This window comes from Hetaerina americana, unplaced genomic scaffold, assembly GCF_022747635.1.
Source record: "Hetaerina americana unplaced genomic scaffold, ioHetAmer1.1.p SCAF_13, whole genome shotgun sequence".
Taxonomy (NCBI): domain Eukaryota; kingdom Metazoa; phylum Arthropoda; class Insecta; order Odonata; family Calopterygidae; genus Hetaerina; species Hetaerina americana.
Window position 1 is genome coordinate 12,263,875 of NW_027286403.1, and position 21,938 is coordinate 12,285,812.

General features: G+C 37.6%; 1 protein-coding gene across 1 annotated transcript in view; it reads left to right on the plus strand.

Moving 5' to 3' along the window:
* Positions 1–21,089, plus strand: part of Gdap2 (ganglioside induced differentiation associated protein 2) — a 60,249-nt gene extending 39,160 nt beyond the window's left edge. Inside the window, exons 6-12 of the mRNA XM_071583252.1 lie at positions 5,764–6,012; positions 8,796–8,982; positions 12,194–12,347; positions 12,574–12,713; positions 14,661–14,715; positions 16,661–16,804; positions 18,124–21,089. Of these exons, the coding sequence (XP_071439353.1) occupies positions 5,764–6,012; positions 8,796–8,982; positions 12,194–12,347; positions 12,574–12,713; positions 14,661–14,715; positions 16,661–16,804; positions 18,124–18,156 (962 nt within the window). The 3' untranslated portion in view covers positions 18,157–21,089. The remainder of the gene's footprint in view (positions 1–5,763; positions 6,013–8,795; positions 8,983–12,193; positions 12,348–12,573; positions 12,714–14,660; positions 14,716–16,660; positions 16,805–18,123) is intronic.
* The last annotated feature ends 849 nt before the right edge of the window (positions 21,090–21,938 follow it).

A 21,938-nucleotide genomic window follows, 5' to 3' on the forward strand; every position in this document is an offset into this window, starting at 1 on the left:
TCGGCCCGAGGGGTGGCGGCGAACATGAGAGAACGGAATGCCATTTCGGACTAGGGTGGTGGTGCCAGAATGACTTTCGGCGAAATTGCCGATAGCCTGAAAGATGTTCGCATCCCAGACTATGTCCTCCTTTACCTCTTGAAGGAGGATTACATCAGCCCTAAGGTCGCGGAGAAAACGTTGGAGGACTGCAATTTTTAAAGCGCTATAAACGCCAGCAATATTAAGCGAAACAATATTCATTGGTGGAATGATAGGACAGCTATGGGCACCGGACATCACTTACCAGAGTCCTGGTCATGGCTTACGTCACTTCGGTCGCGGCTCGAACCCGGGCGACGAGTGCTTCGCCGCTTCCCAGGACGCTTCGTCCGACGGGTCGACGATCGAGGTCTCGAGTTGCCACCGCATACCTCCCCTCCGACCTCGTCCGAAGAGGAAGACCCAGCCGTGGTTTCTACGAAGAGCGGGTTACTCGGCGGCATTCCACGGGGGGCCCTGTTCGAGCGAGCAGAGCTGTGGGCCGTCCCAGCCCAGGAGGTGGCCTCAGGGGGGGGCGGGGTGGCGGACTGGTGGTCTTCTGCCGAAGGGGCCCCATCGGGAGAAATTAGAGGAGATCGGTCGAATTGGTCCGCCTCTAGAGGAGCCCTGGGAAGATCGTCGACACCTTGGCTGTCCTCAAAGGAGAATGACGATGGAATGTCTGGGATTGTTGACGTCGACAATGTTTTGCTCGTACATGTGTCAACTTCCGCGGCCGGTGATACTTTCTTGATTATCCGTGATACCATAATGGAAGGGCCCGCCGTTGAGGAAGGGGGACAGTCGCAATCGGATACATCCTCCCCCGCTGTCACCCTTGATTCTCGGGGAGTTAGAAGCCCGTGAAGCAAGGATTGCGGGGAGAACGCATCGTTGGCGTGGCCAGAGAAAGGAAGGACGCAGGATGATCTGTCCTCTTTTGACGGGGTCACGGAGATAGGAGCCGGTGGTCGCGAGTGTGTATCCGAGCTGGTAGGGACCGCAGCTTGATCGATGTTCGAAATCAGCAGTGCAATGTCGTCCGTTCTCTTCTTCTTCGGATCCCTTTCTTCCGTTGACGACTTTCGCTCCCTCTGAAATTTCCCTCCAAGTGGAGGGGGATGCGGGGGTTCGGCGGGAACAGCTGGGGGCGCACCCTCGATAAGTATCAGGGACCGCGCCCTCTCCTCCACAGCCATCTCGGGCTCATCTATCTCCTCGGCGGTGTTCGGATTGGAGGCCAAAAACATTGCCTCCGCATAGCTCTTTCCTCCCTGGTTCCGAGGGCAGGTCTTGCGCTCGTGGCCTTCTTGGTTGCAACGGGCGCAGGTGCGGCGCTGACCCTCGTAGATGATGATGGCCCGGTTGCCGCCGATGTGGAGGTACGAGGGGATATTTCTTTCGACCGTCATCCGCACCACTCTCGTACCTGTTAACACGCGTGCCAATTTGTCGCCGTCCCACCTGTTCTCCCACGAGCGATGGATTTTTCCAAAACGCTGAAGCTCGCCTGTTATATCTTCCAATGGGGTCTCCACGGGGAGACATAGAACCCTGACATTACAAGGGCTACCGGAGGTCTCGTCAATAGTAATCGTCGTCCTCGGATCATTTTTGGATGGAAACGGTAGTTTTCGTGGGATAAGATCTAGAATCCTCTTCATAGTAGCTTCAGTTGCCAATTTCAGGAATACCAAATGGCGGCTATATCCAAATTGGATCGCCACAATCTCTTCGGGTGTGAGGCCCAGCGACTCTAGTGTAAAGAGGTGGACCTCCAACGGAGTAGGGGGTTTCGCCTTCTCATCAACTTGCAAGGTGAGCGTGTTTACGCGACGTACGACCATTTTGAAAGAAATCAAATGGAGCACGCCAGCGCCAAGAAAAGAAGAAGAGCGCACTGAAAGCACTCCAAGAAGGAAAGAAAGAAAAAAAAACACTCACGAACGCTCCCTCCCCGCTACGCGAACCCGGCGGTAGCAAATAAAAAGGAGCCTAAGCTCTACACTAGGAGTCAAGGTCAGTCTTGATCCAGTAAACAAAACAAAGGCACGGCCTTCCCGGCGGAAGAAGTCGAGAGTCAAACTGCACGCTTCTTGATGAACTAGGCGGTCAACCGCCGCTCGAAACAAAACACGATCGGAACCTCGATTTCCGAGAGTCCGGCAGTGCCGCTCTCCAAACCCCGGCGGCCGAAGCCTCGGACGCCGGCGAATTTTAGACACTCGGTGAACACAGGCACGTCCTGCTATCGAGGAAACGTAATTTACCCTGAGATCCGTGGGTCTTATATGTCGCCAAGCGCCCCGATTGTTTAGCCAAGAGATATATATATATATATATGGCTGCGTAACTTTTCGCGGCGGTGGTTTGAAGTATTCTGCATTGTCGGGTTTCACCGCGTCGTTGTTTGATTCAGACAATAGTTTCGCCGAAGTTGCATTCGGCGTCTTCACGTCGCAGATGAGGGACTCGGAATTTTGCCATCCTTATACCTGTATAGGTGGTACCACCTACATAAGGGTGGCAAAATTCCGAATCCCTCATCTTCGACCTGAAGACGCCGAATGCAACTTCGGCGAAACTGTTGTCTGAATCAAACAACGACGCGGTGAAACCCGACAATGCAGAATACTTCATATATATATATATATAATATATATATATATATATATATATATATATATATATATATATATATATATATATATATATATATATATAAATATATATATATATTTATTTATTTATTTATTTATTTATTTATTTATATATATATATATTTAAAGGACAGATTAGCACAAACACTGAAAATTCTTCGAAGCATTGTCCTTGGGCCTATTCACATTTTTTCCAGCGACTCTGCCGTGGCCGGTACGCGCCCTGGAAGGCATCTTCGGGGACCTCTCGCAAGGTCTTCGTCACGGATGTTAGGATCTCTTCTATGGATGAAAAAGGGGTTCCTTTCAGGGCTACCTTAATCCGAGAGAACAAAAAGAAGTTTGCTGGGGCGACGTCAGGACTATAGGAGGGGTAGGGCAGCGTTGGCACCTGGTGTTTGGCCAGGAATTCGAGGACTCGTAGCGCTTTGTTGCCAGGCACGTTGTCGTGATGGAGTTGCCAGGTAGCGGAGATGTCCTTTCTCGTCCTGCTGTGACCCTTTTTCGGAGTCTTTCCAGCACATCTACGTAGTAGGTAGCGTTAACAGTCTGTCCTTGAGGAACAAACTCCTTATGGACCACTCCTTTACTGTCGAAAAAGATAATGAGCATTGTTTTTCCTTTTGATTTGCTCAGTCTTACATTTTTGGGTTAGGGGGACTGGACGCTGTGCCACTCAGAACTGTGGCGTTTTGTTTCTGGATCTTATTCAAAAACCCAGGTTTCACCACCAATGTTGACCTTGTCCAAATAATTAGGTTCATTTTCAATACTTTGCAAAAGTTCACGTGAAATTTCCGCTCGGTTGGTCCTTTGGTCGTCTGACAACACCTCGGGCACGAGCTTGGTGCACACTTTCCTCATTGCTAAATCTTCCGTAAAAATGCGCAACAAAACAGCAGACGACATGTTCAGGCCATTGGCAACCATCTTGATACTCGATTGACGGTCAAAGTCCAACAATTGTCAAACACGAGCCACATTGTTGTTGGTTTTGCTGGTTGACAGCCGCCGAGAGAGTTGCTCGTCGTGAACCTCACCCCGGCCCTCCTTTAAGGCCTTTAACCACCTCGAAACTTGTGAGTAAGGCGGAGTCGAGTCCCCGTAAGCCTCACGAATCGTTATGTTAGTCTCCTCAAGAGAGTTTTTCAGTTTAGCACAAAATTTAGTGATCGCGTAACGTTTGCTTGATCGTCGATTCCATTTTTTTGTGATACGGTCGGGGCGCAGAGGTTTACAATAACAGATGTCCTGCCACTTACACTACTTGGAGAGCACTGAGACCGGTTTCGCGGCAAAGCCTAGCGTCCCTCCCCCCACCTCCAAGTTTCCCTCTCCGACCAATAGGAGTTGGGTGGGAAATTCAATTGCATTACTTTATGAAAGCACCCTGTAAATGCTATATATTATGTATAAATACAATAATATGCTTTATATATGATACTAAATATACTTAGTATTATATATACCATAATATTGTATATATTAATATTGTATTGTTTAATAATATATAATATTGTATACATAATATAATTGTGGGTCACGGTAGTCCAGGGGGTAGAGCGTTGGACTACTCACCGGAGGGTCCTGGGTTCGATTCCCGGCCAAGGCACTATGGGAACCTGCATCTACACCCAAGCTATGTGATTTTTTGGGGACCAGGGAAACCCTAGCCGGGAAACCATAACCGGCACAGGGCAAGGAACTGGCTCCCCTACCGTGATATGTGAATTTCACATGCTGTCTGGCTTAGTACTGGGTGAACTCTACCATCACCTACTAAACTAAACTTCGGGTTGATTTCTGTATTTATTGTATATATATATATATATATATATATATATATATATATATATATATATATATATATATATATATATATATATATATATATATATATATATATATTGATATATATATATATATATATATATATATATATTGATATATATATATATATAGAAATATATATATATCAATAAAGACAGAAATCAACCCGAAGTTTGGTTTAGTATATATAAGGTTTGGTTTAGTATTAAAAAATATATATATATATATAAATATATACACACATATATTTATAAATATATATATATATATACACACATATATATATATATATTCATATTTATATATATAGAAACACACACACATGGATGTTGATATGTATAAGGAAAAGAGATTGGAACCCAAACAAAAGACAAACATAGAATTAGTGGCCAAGGTGGAAAGATATACATTACAAGGAGGAAAAGTTTCCAAGACTGGAATTTGAACCACGGACCTTTGACTTGCTGGGATGATGCACTGCTGATTGACTTGAGGAAATGTGTTTGACAAAGCCACAGAAACGAGGCACTTGGTTGCATAAACCCCCGCAGATTTCAGTGGTTATTACGTTTCCTTGATAGCTCAATTACTAGAGCATTGGCCCAGCCAGTTGTAGATCCTTCGTTCATCTCATCCAGGGCCTGCGTTCTTCCACCCCCCCAATCCTAAGTTTATATTGTGAGATATATTATGTACTTATCATTTATGTATGTTTTTGTCCCTTTTCCTTATTTCTGTATCCATATGAAGTCCCGTTCAAGGAAATATTTTTGCGCTTGTGATCTGTTCGATGCCTCCTTCCTCACCTCTCCTGTGTTCGTCCTTGCTGTGTATTCCTATCCATTTTCCTAATATATATTTCCAAAGAAAGGCCACTTACATATGTAGTTTAGACGTTTCGACGGCATGGCCGTCATCATAATGCCGTTCTCGTATTATATTTGAATTTGGTCAAAGCTCTCAACGCCCTCAGAGTTACATTTGAGAAGCCACATTGTCCATATTTAAATTTCCTATACCAGGCTAGCAAGTGAAACTTTTATTTATTTTATTTAACCTATTTCTTAACATATCATAGGTATTTAATTCACTGATTAAAATGTCCCAAATTAGCACCTCTTTCTTAAATGTTCTCATATTTATCCCAGGTTCATAACTTTACAAGATGATTTGATTGTATAATAGTAATTGTTGATAAGACATGAATCATACTTTTCTGCTTTGCTAAAAAAGATTTTTCTCTTCTCCTCAGGTACCACTCGCCGATTTCTGGAGCAATGGTCTGGAGCGCTGCTTTCTACTGTGGTATTCGTTTTGGATACCTTGGATCTTGGAATATATCGTCTGTTGATGCCGTTATACTTCCCCCGAAACCCTATTGAAGAAGAAAATGGAAGGCGATATTTGCCTATACACATTGGTGGTCCTGATGGAGAACCTCAGATCCCAGATAGACAAATTCGAATTATAGACAATCCACAGAACTCTCACAATACAGATGGTTGGTTTCTAATGAATTAGTAAATTTAAGAGTATGTACCCAGAGACTATACTATGAAATTTAATAGGGTCATGAAATTGGCAAGAGATTAGTTGAATACTATGGAAGTATTTTGATTGAATACAATTATTGCCCACGACTGTACATCCAATTGCTTTCCTTCAAAATATAAGAGTACACAATGAAGTCTTGAAATTGTCTATTTCTGCAAATATAGGGAATAATGTTTGTTAAGAGTGAGTTGCAGCAGTCCAAGAGTAGAACCATGGACCTGAAGGCTCGGGTTCGATTCCCAGGCAAGCCTCTCCGGGCACCCTCAGCTCTGCCAAAGATGTGTGATTTTTCGGGTATTAGATGTTCTGGAGAAACCATAACCGGCACAGGGAAAGGCACTGGTGTGAATACGAATGCCCCCCTACCCTGATACACAGCTGTATTCTTAATTATTTTGAAGCCATGGGGAATCTGAAGAATTAATATCAAGAAACTGTGGACGATGCCACGACAGTAACTTTTCGATGGAGTCATCCACTAATATAGATAACAATGCAACAATTGCAGAGTATAAAAATCATTCATTAAGTTCCAAATTCAGTTAATTTTTTTTCATCAAAGAACTTCACCATATAAAAACTTTTTAACCAACTATCCAAGGTGATGTTTCTACCAATTTTATAGACCATCAATTCACCATCTTGAGGCTTACCTGCATTAACTTCAAAGTTACCCGTGTAACTTGGAAATTTATTGAAGCAACTTTATGCAGGGCAACTTTGAGTAAACCATGCTCTAAATTTTATATAATGCTTTCTTGATTCTGATGGCATGTGTTGCTGACAGAAAAATCTTCCCCCGAAACTAACAGTTTATCAGTTGGAACAATAGATCCAAGGAAATACGATTTCTGACGATTTTGAACAAATGATTTTAATATTTCTCTTTCATATACATGCATACATACTTTCTCATACTTTTTATCTGTTTATACAAGTCAAATCATCAAACTATGAAAATTGCTTGAGAAATTTTATTTAATAAATACTCATGGTCAGCCAAAACTTGTAATTTCCATTTATTCCACATTTATTCCAAGTTTAGACAAATATCATTGCATATCCCAATTGAATTGTAGAATTGAGTGATTTTATATCCAGTACCAGTAGGTCCTGCTTCTCTAGAAATTCTCTAGAAAAGTTTCTTTGTATCATTTTTGGTATTGTTTCATATGCCATGAAATTTTATCCAGCTCAATGGAATTGAAAAGACAAAACTATGTTGGAAAAATTTCTTGCTTGCTTCTTAGCTTCTGCTATGCCTAGGAGTTTGACTAGAATGTTTCTCACAGAAGATTTTCCCACATTATGCTGGGTGTTTCTTCCAATTCCAGTGGCCAATGAATTAATTCAGTGTTTGATAGCAGTTAGTTTCAAAGAACATCATAATTTTAGTTAGTGCAAATAAGTTAGTGCAAAACATCGTAATTTATTTTAATGGGGTATTTAATGCAATTCCATGAATTGAAAGAAACATTGTGAAGTTACATGGATGGTTTCTGTGTATTTCCAGGATACAGACTGCATTGGCCAAATGTACATGAACTTTAAGAACTTGTTGACTACAAGGTCTGTCCCAAAAGTGGTAGGACTTATTTTTTCCTAGATAGACGGACGGACGGCGGTTTCTCTGGCTGGGTTCGAGGAGGGGGAGTTTCAGGAAAGGCTGGAGGCCGGTGTAGGTTGGCCCCCAGCCTTTGCAGAGTGCGGATCATTAATTTTGAAACTTCTGTAACGTGACCTTGTTACACACAGTCATGAGCCAGTTATTGGAACAGCGCTATGCCATCAAATTTTGTATGAAACTGGGAAAAACTGGGGAAGAGAGTCATGACATTCTCTGACAGGCAGCTAATGATGATTATACCATGGGTAGATTGGGTGTTTTTGATTGGCACTAGTTGTTTCAGTAGGGTAGAGAAGATATTGAAGATAACAATCGTTCGAGACGCCCTTTGACCTCTCAAAGTGACGAAAATCTTGCAAGGGTGAAGGCTTTGTTGGGCAGGGATCGAAGATTAACTTTTCGCATGGTTTTTTATGAACTTGGCATCCCTAAAAGTGATGTTCATCAACTTGTGACCAAAAACATGGGCATAAGAGAGGTGTGTTCGAAGTTGTTATCGCAAGTGCTCTCAGACAAACAAAAGGAAAATCGCATGCGGATCTGCCAAGAGCTTCTCGATCATACCTCAGCCACTCTACAGCCCTCATGTTGCCTCACCAGACTTATCCTCTTCCTCTACCTCTAATTTGTGCTCGATGGATTTCACCACGGCTTGGTGAAAGCGTTAAAACAGTCCATGACGAGGGAGCTTAGCAGCATTACGGGCGCCACCTTCCAGAAGGCGTACGAGGCGTGAAAAACCCACTGGCAGCAGTGTCTGGATGCACAAGGGTGCTACTTTGAAGAATATTGAATGAATGTATTAATTCTGGCAAAAAAAATTTATATCGACTCAGTTCTACTACTTCGGGGACTGATCTTGTATGTGATAAAGGAAAGATAATGGTGGGAGGATACGATAAGAGGAAGCTCTTGCTCTGACCATGTCATTCTCATTGACAGTTTTAAACTTAAAAGAGTATATGAGTCATACAAGTGCTAATGTTGGGTTGGACCTAGTCATCCATACATTCAGTAAATTTTAGCTATTAATAGACAGAAATAATAAACAGGAAAATATCCATAATTTTTTAATGCTCTTGCTCTACTCATTTTTAATGCAGGTTGTGACGAGTCAGTGGATCTGTCATCTTGGTCTTCCTCTCAATTTGATGTCTCCTTAAATGTTGGTGAGCATGCCTTTAGTCAGATGCAAGGTGACTTGGATCAACAGCGGCTGCTTGGTGGAAGCCATGGGCAAGGAGACCCCCTTGGTGACATTATGCTCAAAGAAATGCAAAATAAAGAAAGGTCAGTGGATGTATCATGATTTAATGCGAACCAACTTTTGATCCTGCTGCTTTGCAAAAAGTTGGTGCACTATAGAAAAATAGCATGCAAAATGTGCCTTTGGTATTTTTGATTTACCTATAAAAATGACTTGATTACGCAAAATTGTGTCCAAAATTTGTACTGAGGAATAGCTTGAAGTAATACCATGGGCTTAGAGTGAAATGGTGATGCTACTTGCTAGTACACAGGTAATTAGTGCAAAAGATATTCATACATATAGATTCCTTGTTTCCTTGGTATTTGTAGTGCTCTAGCATTACCTTTTACTATCACACTCCAAATTTATTTTCATGGTGCTTGTTTTTGTACATAATATTTTCATGTCTATCTCCTTTTCAAGTGTCAATTTCAAAAATCCATCTTTGACTTTCTCATTACATCTGTCTTCTAATTTTTTCATAAAAATGACTATTTTATCACTGTTATTGTTATTATTGTTATGGAGTTACCATCTACGATGGACACAGACTGTACACTTACGACGGCGGTCGTAAGTGTACAGTCTGTGTCCATGGACACGGGCTGTACGGCAGTTCAATAACTACCCGTGTTAGAAATTAAGAAACCATTTTTTCAAAAATATTTTTTTTTTCAACATAGTCCTCTTTTAGAAAGATACACTTCTCCCAACATTCCGGCCATTTTTTCAACCCCTCCAAAAAATAGTATTTGTCTAACTCTCCAAAATACGCCTGTCTCGGCGATAACTTCCTCGTTTGAGCTAAATTTTTTTCCCGCGAGCCATTTCTTCATGTTAGGGAATAGGAAAAAGTCGCAAGGAGCCAGATCGGGTGAAACGGGGGTGCGGCAGCAATTCATAACGTAGTTCATGCAGTTTGGCGGCGACAACTCCGGATGACAGCCGGATCAGCTTGTTGTCCACCGTGAGCAATCGCGGCACCCATCGGGCCGACAATTTTTTCATCGCCAACTTATCATGTAAAATATTAAGTGCCGTTCCGGTCGACACACCCACGGCCTTTGCTACTTCGCGCAATTTCGTTCGTCGATCAGCGAGAATCATGGCGTGGACTTTTTGAATGATTTCCTCGCTAACCACGTCTGCCGGGCGTCCTGGTCGCTCCTCATCAAAAACAGATGTTCGCCCACGTTTAAATTCGTTGAACCAATATCTAACTGTGGTCATAGATGGCGAAGTTTCCCCATAAACAGCATCCAGCTTTGCTTTTATCTCCTCGCATTTCTTCCCATCCTAAAACAAAAAGCAAATTACCGAACGATACTGCTCTTTTTCCATCGTAGCAAAAATCACGAAACACGTCTTACTCGAATGGCTGCCAAATCCAAACTAACCTTTAAATTAGTCTTAAATTTGTTTCACCGTCGTTTGATAGATGGCAGCACACGATGATAACATAAACTTTTCTCAGGAACGCTCTTTGTCGTCAAACACGAGTACTTGTTGAACCGCCCTCGTACATTTCTTAGTTTTACCTGATGAAAAACAATCAGGCATCCAACCCTGCAACAAACTCTTCTTCAATTCCATACACTCCCTTCTTTGCTTTATTCTACACTACATGCCTACCTTTGTTTCCTTTGCTCTGATTCTCATCCCATACCTATCGCACTGACTATCTAGTGCATTCAGCAATGGTTGCAACCCCTTGGCTGGCTGGCTAACTAAAGATTTATCATCCTCAAGCCTAATGGAAACTCCTGTCTTACTCCTATTCAGAATACTGCCCATCCCAATTTTCCATCAGCCACTCACTCCCACCTTAGCAGTCTATTTAATGTACAGGATGTGGATAAATCTACTATTCCTCCAATCCGCTCTGATCTTCTGTAATATATTAATTAATTCTACCCAATTTACCTAATTGAATGCACACTCAAATTATAAACAACAAACCAAAACATTCTGATAGTGCTCTCTATTTTATGAGTAAATTCTATTCTATAAGTTTCTATTATATCTCTCAACATGGGCCTCTCTGTTAGTGATCCCATTACTTCTATGGTATCATGCTTCCTGAATCCAAACTGATCATCCCCAATGTGATTTACCCTCCTCTCCATCCTCTTATTGATAATTCAGAAAATCAATATTTCTGAGGGTGAAATCAAAATTATTGTTCAATAATTGCATAAGGTTTCCTTTCCCTGTTTTTGGATGGGAATGAACCCTGTTATGATGAAATCTTACGATCAAATTCCAGGGATTGAAATGCCATAGAAAAATATCACGGCTGCCTGTGCTTTTATCTGGGTCCTTGGTGTAGGAAGCCTTTCAGTGAAGAACACAGTTATAGACTATTCTTTCTGTATTAACTTGTGAAACACTCACCACAGGCATAGGGGAGAACAGGTGTACCATTATGCCAAATGTCTACATATGGTGTGGTCCAAATTTAATGAGTATGGTGATTATTACTTCAAACTATTCCTGTGTCCTAATGGAGATGTGTTGATTATCAAAAACCGAAGTATATAATTGCAATTAGAAAAGAGTTAGCAAGAAGAGAGAAGGCTACTGACCTTCACAGATTGAGCCAAAATGCATATATTGCTGGTCCTTCGTTGTTTGAGAAGTAAATATTAGTGATTTATAAAAAAAAATTAGGAAAAGCTGAAACGAGCAGTTTCTTGGTTTCTAAAAAAAAATGTGCCTAGATAGTTTCATGCTAAGACAATTAATTGTCCTCAAATCTATGTTGTGTGTATACTTCCTCTTAGTTTTAGCAAATACTAAGAAGACCTTCATATTTACTGGTGTTTTCTGAATTCTGGTTAATTTAATGAAAAAATATTTGTCCTAAAGATTAAAAAAATGTATGACTCTTACTGAAAGTGTAATTATAATTGAAGAGTCATTTTAACCTGTCCTGTATTTGATACAGTAATATTTTTACCATTGTGTTGTAAATATCTTTTATTTACTCGCTCATATTTATCTCCAAACCAATTACATTAATTCTACTAATGCATCCATGTTCATTTTTTTATAAATTAGAAGCACAAGGTATTTGTATCCCAGAGACATATTAATGTAATGCAGGGAAAAATACATTTTCTGCAAGTACTACATTTCCAAGTAATGAGCTGTACCTCAAAAAAACTTATGAAAAATCAAATATGATACTATTATTAGCATTGGGATGGTTTGCATTTTGATTAATATGCTAACTTTTACTTTTCTTTCTAGATACGAACGATTGCTGCGACGTGCCAAAATGGAAGATTTATCTGAGGTGTCTGGAATCGGATGCCTTTATCAGAGTGGTGTTGACAGACTAGGTCGTCCTGTCATTGTTTTTGTTGGAAAGTGGTTCCGTTTTGGAGAAATAAATTTAGAAAAGGTAAATAATTCCGAGTATTTTTTGGCCATGTGCTTAATTCCAGCCGATGAAATTTTTTTGTGATGTAAGCTGTAAGCAGTACCAATTATTTTAAGGTACATTACTGGATTTAATAGCTTCAAGTTTTTTATAACATTTTTTTGTTAAAATTTAATCAAGTTACAAACTTAAAGGACTGTTCTTGTGCCTACTTTATATTTTATATTAATTTCCTTGCACCACTTAGGCATTGCTGTATCTGATATATCTCCTGGATCCAATAGTGAAGTCAGATTATGTAATTGCTTACTTCCACACCTTGACATCGAGCAGCAACCATCCTTCATTAACCTGGCTTAGGGATGTTTACAACGTCCTTCCTTACAAGTAAGTAGTATAATTATTTCTAAGGCAGATGTCAATGAGAAGTGTAATTTCCAAAAGCAGATTTAATTCATATAGAACATGAACTGAAAATTAATCATAAGTGGTTTCTTAATTCTAGAATGCATTATAATAATATTGTATACATTAATTTGTCACATAGTTCCCTTTAAGTATTACTTTTACAAAATACTTAAAATAACTTTACAGACAATCACTTGCGAAGGTTTTTAAAAAAAGGAGTGGTGCCACTTTTGCCCTCCTTAGACAACACTATTCAACTCTCACAGAGGTTGAGTATTTCATGATGACCACGAATTATAATGACGTTCAAGTTATTATATTAAATATTAGCTTAGAGTATCCAAGTACTTTCAAAAATATGGTTAAAGGGCAGGGTTTTGTAGGAGAAGTTTGAGGTAAATACATTTTCACTTTCAAAAACAATGACAAACTTCAATGCAAATTTTTATATTGACAACATTTAATATGGTTATATAATTTATCAAAATGAATTATCTGTGATAATAATGCAGTCATATCCAATGCAAATCCATGCCAGCTAATCAGAGAGATTACAATAGCTGCAAAGTTGTGGTAGGCATAAAAATGTTAATAATTAGCAGCAAATAATAAACCTTCCCATCAAATAAAGTTCAGTCTTTGGGGTTCAAAGTGTGAGGGGAATAAATATTTTTAACTGGAATTTTGTGAGCTAAGAATGTTAACTGTCTTTCATTTGATTGCAAAAGCAAGGGTGGTCTATTAGTAGTGAGTTAGGCTTTGGAGAACAAGAGTGTGAGTTCAAGCCATGTTTCAGATTTTGGAATTAAAAAAAATAATTTATCTATTAACTTTTTACGATCAAATGTTGCATCCAAAAAAATTGTTTTTTAGTTAACCATTTTTTGATGCGAAAGCGCATGATTTTTTTATGCTTCAATTTATTCTGTCTCCCTAGCTTTTGGATGTGATCATTGATGAACCTTCTCCAGAAACATCTGTATAACTTTCACAGTCACTTTTCTGGATGCTCAATCCCATGCAATTTTACAGTAAAATCATGTTTCATTGCAGTAATACTCTGGCAAGCTGTCATAAGATTCTGGCTGAATACTGCAGAAGTAGTGTTTGTCTCATTTTTAAAAAGTCAAAATTAATTTATTTTAAGCCACATCTTCCAAACTCTGCAATGAAACTAAATTTTTGGTGAATGAGACCCTTTGAATTAAATATCCTGGAACAGTTTTTTTTTAATGTTTGTGTGATTTGTAAGTTTTTTTTAATTTCTCCTATTGTACCAAAACATTGGTGCCCCAAGTTTTGGTTTTGCTTGTGACTTCACCACTAATTATCTTAGCGTCATCAATTATGGTCTCTTTAAAGCATAGACTGTATCTGAGGTGAAATAATCATTTACAAAGGATGATGAATATTTTAAATTTTTCTTAAAATTAACATTTTTATGATAATGCTGGCGATCTTTTCCCAAACACTCCACCTACAAATCAGCCGAAAAGATTTTTGTTAGACTTAGTGTATATGTTTTTTTCATCATGCTGAAAAAGATCCCATGTCAGTGAAAAATCATGGCATATATACTTCACCGGTGTTTTTTTAGACCTCTGCAGTTTGAAATAATGTCAGGAATAGCTGTATTGTTTTATTTCTGTCATTAATGTTCACTAGGATAGATCAATACTTTTTGAGTTCTTTGTATATACAAATGTAAAAATTTAATTTTCACAATATAATGATATCTAGGACTTCCAGATTTTCTCCCAATTACCATGCCACATTTATGATAAGCACAACCACCATAGTTTAAAAATATTTTAAGATATGCTGAATTATTAAACTCTAAGCTGCCAAAGTCACAATGAATATTATTTAAATTTCTCTGCCTGCATTTCTCTATACTAACATCTGAAACCTGCTTTTTTATTTTAGATACAAGAAGAACTTGAAAGCATTTTATATTGTGCATCCTACATTTTGGACAAAGGTATGTACCCATTTTAATAAATTATTTCCAACTTAGACCCACAGAATTTAAAAACCCAATGGAAACCTCTGTATCCAACTATTCATATAATAATAATGTTTATTGGTTCCTATAAGACATGTTTGTAACAATAATAGGACACATCACATTGTCTGCTTAAATTCCATGCAGACTTCACAGAGTGGATATAACAGAGTCAGTGTATATCTCAAAATAAAAATATCCATTAGTGTACAGAGTAAAAACCAAAAACAGGAGTCAGGAGCAGTAGCAAGAGTATTTTCGTAGAGTTGTTAATGAAGAAAATCATTTACCTAGAGAAAGGGACATGAATTCATCAACTGTATAGCATTGATGATCACAAAGGAATTGATAGAGTGTAGGCTTAAAAAACAAAAGAGTAACCATTTCCCTTAATTTTCTTGGTAGTTCTATCAAGAATTTCACACCAGCATATCCAGGGTTCTTAGCAAAATAAGGCCGAGTGTAGGCAGTTAATCTAAAGTCATTACAACCTCTTGTGCTATACCTATGTACATCAGCATTGGTTTTCAGAGTGAACATGACTTTGTTTTGCTGCACAAAGATAATAGTATGGAATATATACAAACAGGGAAGGGTTAGAATGTTGAATTTTTTTAAATAAGGTCTAAAACTGCTTGCCGTTGGAAATTTTCCTAGGGTTCTTACTGCCCTATTTATAGTCTAAAAAGGCGCATGAAATGATATGCCATATTTCAGGCTACTGTGAATAAATTCATAACAGACTGAGAGAGCAGTAACCATGTGAACCAGGGTGACAATTTTTCTCAGAAGGTAGCATCCAGTGGCAACTTTAGTGCATAGTTGATCAACATGGAATTCCCATGATAGAGGCTCTTGAATATGTATCCCTAAAAATGTGGTTACAGCAGAACCCTCAAGAGATGATCCATATCCTTTAAAGAGGGGAGGCTTTAATTTTTCTTTGAAAAGTGTTTTCTTTGTTAAAATGTTCAGTAGAATAACTTTTGCTACCTACTTATGACCCTTTCACCAAAAATAAAAGTAGTCATATGCCACATTGCTAAAATTAAGGCAATCCTGCCAGCAACAGTACGAAATGCTATTTGAAAAACATTTATGAATTATTCGCCAACCTTTACTTTTACTTTTATGGGTATAATATTTGTGGAAAAAACAAAAAAATACATAAAAGTATTTGAGATTATAATATAAGTGGTGAAAATAAAATACGGGCACTTATTACATACGATTTATCAGCAAAGAAACGTTTACAAGGAAGAAGGAATTGCTGACAGAGAGATATTGAATAAGGATATTAAAAAAGGCTTGCTGAAACTTTGATTTGGAGCTTGATGTTGTGTGGCATAGAAAAATGATCATGGAAGCAAGAGCATAGGCATAGCTTGGAAGCTTTTGGAATGAGGATGTTAAAAAGGATGAAAACTGTGTAATGGATAGAAAAGAAAACAAATGAGGATGTGCTAGACCTGTTGGGAAAAGAGAGAGGGTTGTTGAGAGAAATCCAAAGGAATTAGGGAAGATGGATGCAGGGTATTTTGGTAGTCTATTGAATGTTGAAATCTGTGATAGAGCTTAGAATGTTAGGCAGATGAGGAAGAGGCAGGAATAGGATAGGTATGTTGGATGGAATGAAAGGAGGCAGGAGGAATGCAGAAATGAAGAAAGGTTTATTTTAGTACTGCATGCCAAGTCTTGTTTTGTTAGGAGAGGCAAAAATGTATCGTATCCTTTTATAGTGTGTTCATCCAAAACAATTTCTTAAATGGTAGAATACCAATAATGATCATATAAATGAACTCCTGAAATTTTCATGGTAGGGTATCCCAATAATCATAAAATATGTGAAACTAACTTGTTGAATGTGTGTTCATAATGTTGTATAAAGGTACTATAAAAGAAATTAACTCTTTCTGCTCAGATGATGACCTGGTGGTTCACCACTTTCATGGCCCCTGCTATTAAACAGAAGGTGCAAAACATGGATGGAGTGAAGCATCTGTACACAAAAATTTCACCTGACCAGCTAGAAATACCGATGTATATCATTGAATATGACATGACAGTAAGTTTCCTATTTCATTCCAGGTACTTATTAAATATTGTTATCATTACCTTTACTTAATGACTAGTATCACTGAAGTGATTGGGTTGGAGCCATGACTACTAGCTTACCACACTGAGAGTACACATGCGGTTCTTATGGGTGGTGGATTTTTCAGTAATATTTCAAAGTTTGCTTGGGCTCTGTGAGGAAATTGGTTGAGTGCAGTATTCTATTCATACCATAGGGAATTAAACTTGCCAATTTAATATATTTCATTAACCCTTTCACTGCCGTGTTTTTAGCTCTATAATAATAATGATGATATCTTTATTAACTCTGGAATTAGAGCCATATGATGCTCCAATACTTTTAACCACATTTATATTACAAACATTAGGAATACAATCACAAATACCCAAGCCATAGGCGGAAGAGAAAAATCCACCTAGGTGGGATTTGAGCCCACCAACTTTGAATTAGCAGGCAAGGATATTAACCCACCACCGCTGAGGATGGCAAGTAACATGTGATACTGATAGGTTTATTGTGTCTCTTAAGTCATTGTGCTCCACCCACCCATATACTTAATTAGTTAATAATATATCTAATATTAAGGGCAGCATGTATCATTTTACTGGCATGATTTACTGGTGATCAACTTAAAGTTTGGGAACCATGTGTTACTTTTAGAAAAACTTAGTAGTATATGAGGTGTGAAAACAATTCACCAGTAACTTTTATTGTACCATGAATAGTCTATATCTTTGAGTATAAGGAGCCTCAATTATAAGTTGAAGTGTTTTTATCAGTGCAATCTATAAATTATATTCTTATAGGCTTGAATCTACCTTAGGGAGAGACAAGAAAATTAATAAAATTTTGTTTTTAAATTTTCTGTGAAAATGAATCAATAATTGTCCATGCTAAAATTAATTGATAGTTGAATGAAAAAATATTTATCAATTATGTCAACGAATAGTAAAACTTTGTAATTAGTGCTCGTGGGAGCCTAGGCTAACTTTCTCTAGCCACAAGTTGAATTTTAGATCAAGAAAGAAATCACCTTATTTTGTGGCTTGACTATAAGTCAAATTTAAAGTTTAATTTGCATGAAAAAGGATATGTGGTTCCTAAATTAAATGCAGTTATCATTTTTTGAGCTATAAAATTGGATATAAAATATTCAATTCCGAGTATGAAACTTAGTAAAAGTTTAAGAGAGGAAATATTCAATTGGTGTCTATTGTTATGCCTTTGTTAAATCCAATTACCATATCATTTCTGTTAGACAATAGTGAGTCTATTTTAATTTACTTATATTTTATTCTTTTTTTCAGATTAATGGAATTGGTTACCTGCAAACACATTAGAAGTTACACTTCTGCAGCATCAATGACTGAAACTAAATGCTGCAGCAGTATTAGTTAGCTTGTTGCCTGTGATAGGGTTCACTCCCTTTTCAAATCCATTAGTAAGCAGATGTAGTTTATTTGTTGAAAAACATTAGTTATTGCTCCCAAATTTCTCTATGCTATGTGTTATCAATTTTTTGTAGAATATGCTCCAGCCTAGACCAAACAAATATTCCATGTCTAATGGGCTTATTACTATTTTTAAAGTGTAAGTAATCTAAATTATTTACTGCTAATGATTGCTATGTTGTGAAAGAATGATATAAGAAGTTGGTTGCAGTTGGTTGTTTCCAAAAACTAGGGTAAAAGTTATTGTTCACTGCAAATCATAGGGCGTGTTAATGCTCTGATGCTTTACTTTATGTTTCCTTTACTCTGATGTTTCTAATTCATAGGTATTTAAACTATTCTACTGTTGCTTCCTTCTAGTAAAATTGAAATATTCTCTGTTTAATTGATCAAGGTACCTGCAACAAATATGTTAACATAAATGAAACTAAAGAAAGACTTCTTATATATTTTACATTTTCTGTTATAATGGAAGGCTATTCTCATTTCATTATAGTTATCCTTTAAAAAAATCCCAAGGAAGACCTTACCAGCATTTCATCTTTCTTCTGAGTAAGGGGCAGGTACCTATTCTAAGGCAACCCAATGCTTCAGCAAAAGTCTTTCTAGAATTATATGATGCAAGCTCAAAAATAAATTGCACTTCCCATACAAATTTTATGTGATGAAACAATGATACAAACCCTGTTTATGGGAAATGATCCACTGTTGGTATGTTGAAGATGGGTGTAAGTGGACGTACATATAAACATGTTTGTAGCATTTTCCTCTCATGAAGTTGTTTGCAGTTACCAATGTGTGATCAAGCAATTCACATAAAATGTTCCCTACACAAATACATAGTTTTGAATCACTAATGATTTGCTTGTCACCTTATGTGAAAGAATACCACTGTTTTATTCAGTCAGAAGGTACCCACCTACCAAGCTTAATATCTGAAAATTAAAAATTTATGTTTCTAAAAATAGAATGAAGGCAAATCCTTATTCAAAAACTGTATAGTTTTAAACAATGATAGATGCCCATATTTTATGTCAGGGTGAAATCTTGAGCATACAGATCCATGAAGTTTATGAGACAATCACTCCACCCAGAGGCCTTAAAATAATTTTGGTAGCTATGTTGATTTATCAATGACATAGGAGTCAATTAGGAAATCTTAGAAAAATTAGTAGCCTGTAGATATGTTATAACAAAAAGCTTCAACCTTAAGCATTAAAACCAAAAATACTGTTATTTTTTCCATTAAAATGAATTTTCTGACATCAGAACTGAATGAAGCATGGGACTAGTTCCTGTTATTCTAAATTCTAAGTAGTAAATGCTGGAGTTACTTTGAAAAGAGTAATCAACTCATATGATTTTCCAACTATTGGAAAAAAAATCATGCCTGAGAACCAGCTAGTTTATTGTCTAGATGTGAAAAGTGTTGTGTTTGTCAAACTGGTATGCAGCTGTTTTCACGGGATTGCCTTTCATGTGAGTAGTTAGTTATTAAATACATATACTTCATGTGATACCAATGAAATATTTAAAAAAATCATCTGGAAATCTCATACAAGTTACTAAAATGTACTGTCACAAGTCAACTCAGTAAACCATCTCTTGATATAATGCATTACAATGTTGTTAAAAAAAATTGTTACGTAATGCGTTTAATGGTGAAGGATTGCTTCCTATCTATGGCAAGTGCCCAGTTAGGTTGTGTTCATATTTATGTAATTATAATGTGAATGAGATTAGTTTAGATACTAGTATGTACTTGAATGTAACATCTAATGGTATTATCACCTTCAAGAAGGTTTTATTTTAAAATGAGGCTTCATTGTATACCATAGAAAATTTCAATATTTTATTTCCAATCCAAGAATGTAGATAAATGTGCTATATACATCCATAGAGAACTTTTCTAGATGTGAATATAAAGTCTGTTAGTGTTATGTACTTTGTGTGCGCTCAAGGCTCTAGGCATATGTTGCCTCCAGTTTCTGTATTATAAAATGCCATGAAATATGGCATTTGTAATGCACACAGATTTTGCTAAATGATTGAGATCTAGATACTAATCTTAGTACTATAATGATACATTTATTGTGAATTAGATCTAGAATTGAAAAGCAATGTCAATATTTATACAGCATCAAAAACTAGTCAATTGTGACTAATGAAGTACCTATCAAGGGGCATCAGCTGTGAAAAAAATGACCAAAGGAATGGAGATATATGAGATGAGTTGTTAAGGGCATTACCTACATGTTCTGTTTATTTTTTGGCAATAGCTGTTGGGGAATGTGATCAACAACTTTCAAATCTCATATGCAGTCAATGGCATATGCTTTATGGGATTTCAATGATTTTTTTATTTGAAACCAAATGGCTGAAGATTTATAATCAAACCTCAATGATTAACCTTTAAGATTCATATGAAACTTGTCCATCACCTTACATTTTGCAGACTGGCCAAATTTGGAAAAATTACATTAGAAACAAAGAAATATAAAATGTATTTTCTACCAATTATTACAAGCCCACCTTTCCAAATTATTCTATTTAACCTCCTGTACTATGCTCACCAAAACGGAAAATTTGGAAACATTAAAATACTTAGCACCCTAGGCTCATGGACCTACTTAGGCAAAAGAAATTTTTTCTACTGTTTATAAATTGTGTTTACTATATGTATGTGAAAAGTGACACAAGTTGAGGCAGGTGGAACAAAATGTTTACTTACTACAGAAGTAATCCAGAATGTTTATAAAAATATGCATATTTTGATTCCCATTACATGTGGTTTCAAATAAATATTGATGAAATGTTGAAAAGTGTTTCATTTCAGAAAATATAACCTTTGGTTCATTTAAAATAATTTTTATTTGTTATCTAATAATGGTTGAGTGATTAAGGCAGACATCATTAGTGCATGATTGTCTCATTAGTCAGCATTAACTTTGTGAATAGATGCAAGGGCACTCTTGCAGTACTTCTGTATGGAAACAGAATTCCTTATCAGTACTTTTTTATTTGTTTAAATTATTGAAGCATTGCTCTATTAAAACCCCAGAACTCAACCCAAATGTTTTTTGATAGTTGAGGGTAGAGTTCAGCTTAATCCCTACAGTGATATTCACACATGAGAGTAAGAGGCCTGTTCTTTTCCTCTTGTTACCTGTGTTTTGCCTAAAAGATATGGTTGGCATCCATAAAATCATCCAGGTTTTGTGAAGCTAAGATGCCCAAAGTCACCTAGAATCAAGTGCAAGCTCTCCAGTCAGTAGCTTAAAGCTCTACCTTTCAGGCTACCATTACGGTAATCAACTCAAATGTTAGTAGTTGAGGGAAGAGCTCACCTCACACTAAGCCCTACATGGCCTGTGAAATTCACATATCTGGTTAGGGGGGCCAGTTCCTTTCCCTGTACCACCTATGTCTTCCCTGTAAGATTTGGCACCCAAAACATCACACAGCCTGGGTAAACCTGGGGTGCCCAGATGTACCACACTGAGTCAAACCCGGGCCCTCCAGACCTTAGGCTACTCCCTTCATTAATCTATTACTATAATAGAATAATGAACATAAGCAATTGCCACACTGTGGGTTCATTTGGCCTGGAGAGCTTGCAAATTGTTTCAGATTTTTTTATAACCCCATATTAGTAGAGCATCCTATTCTTA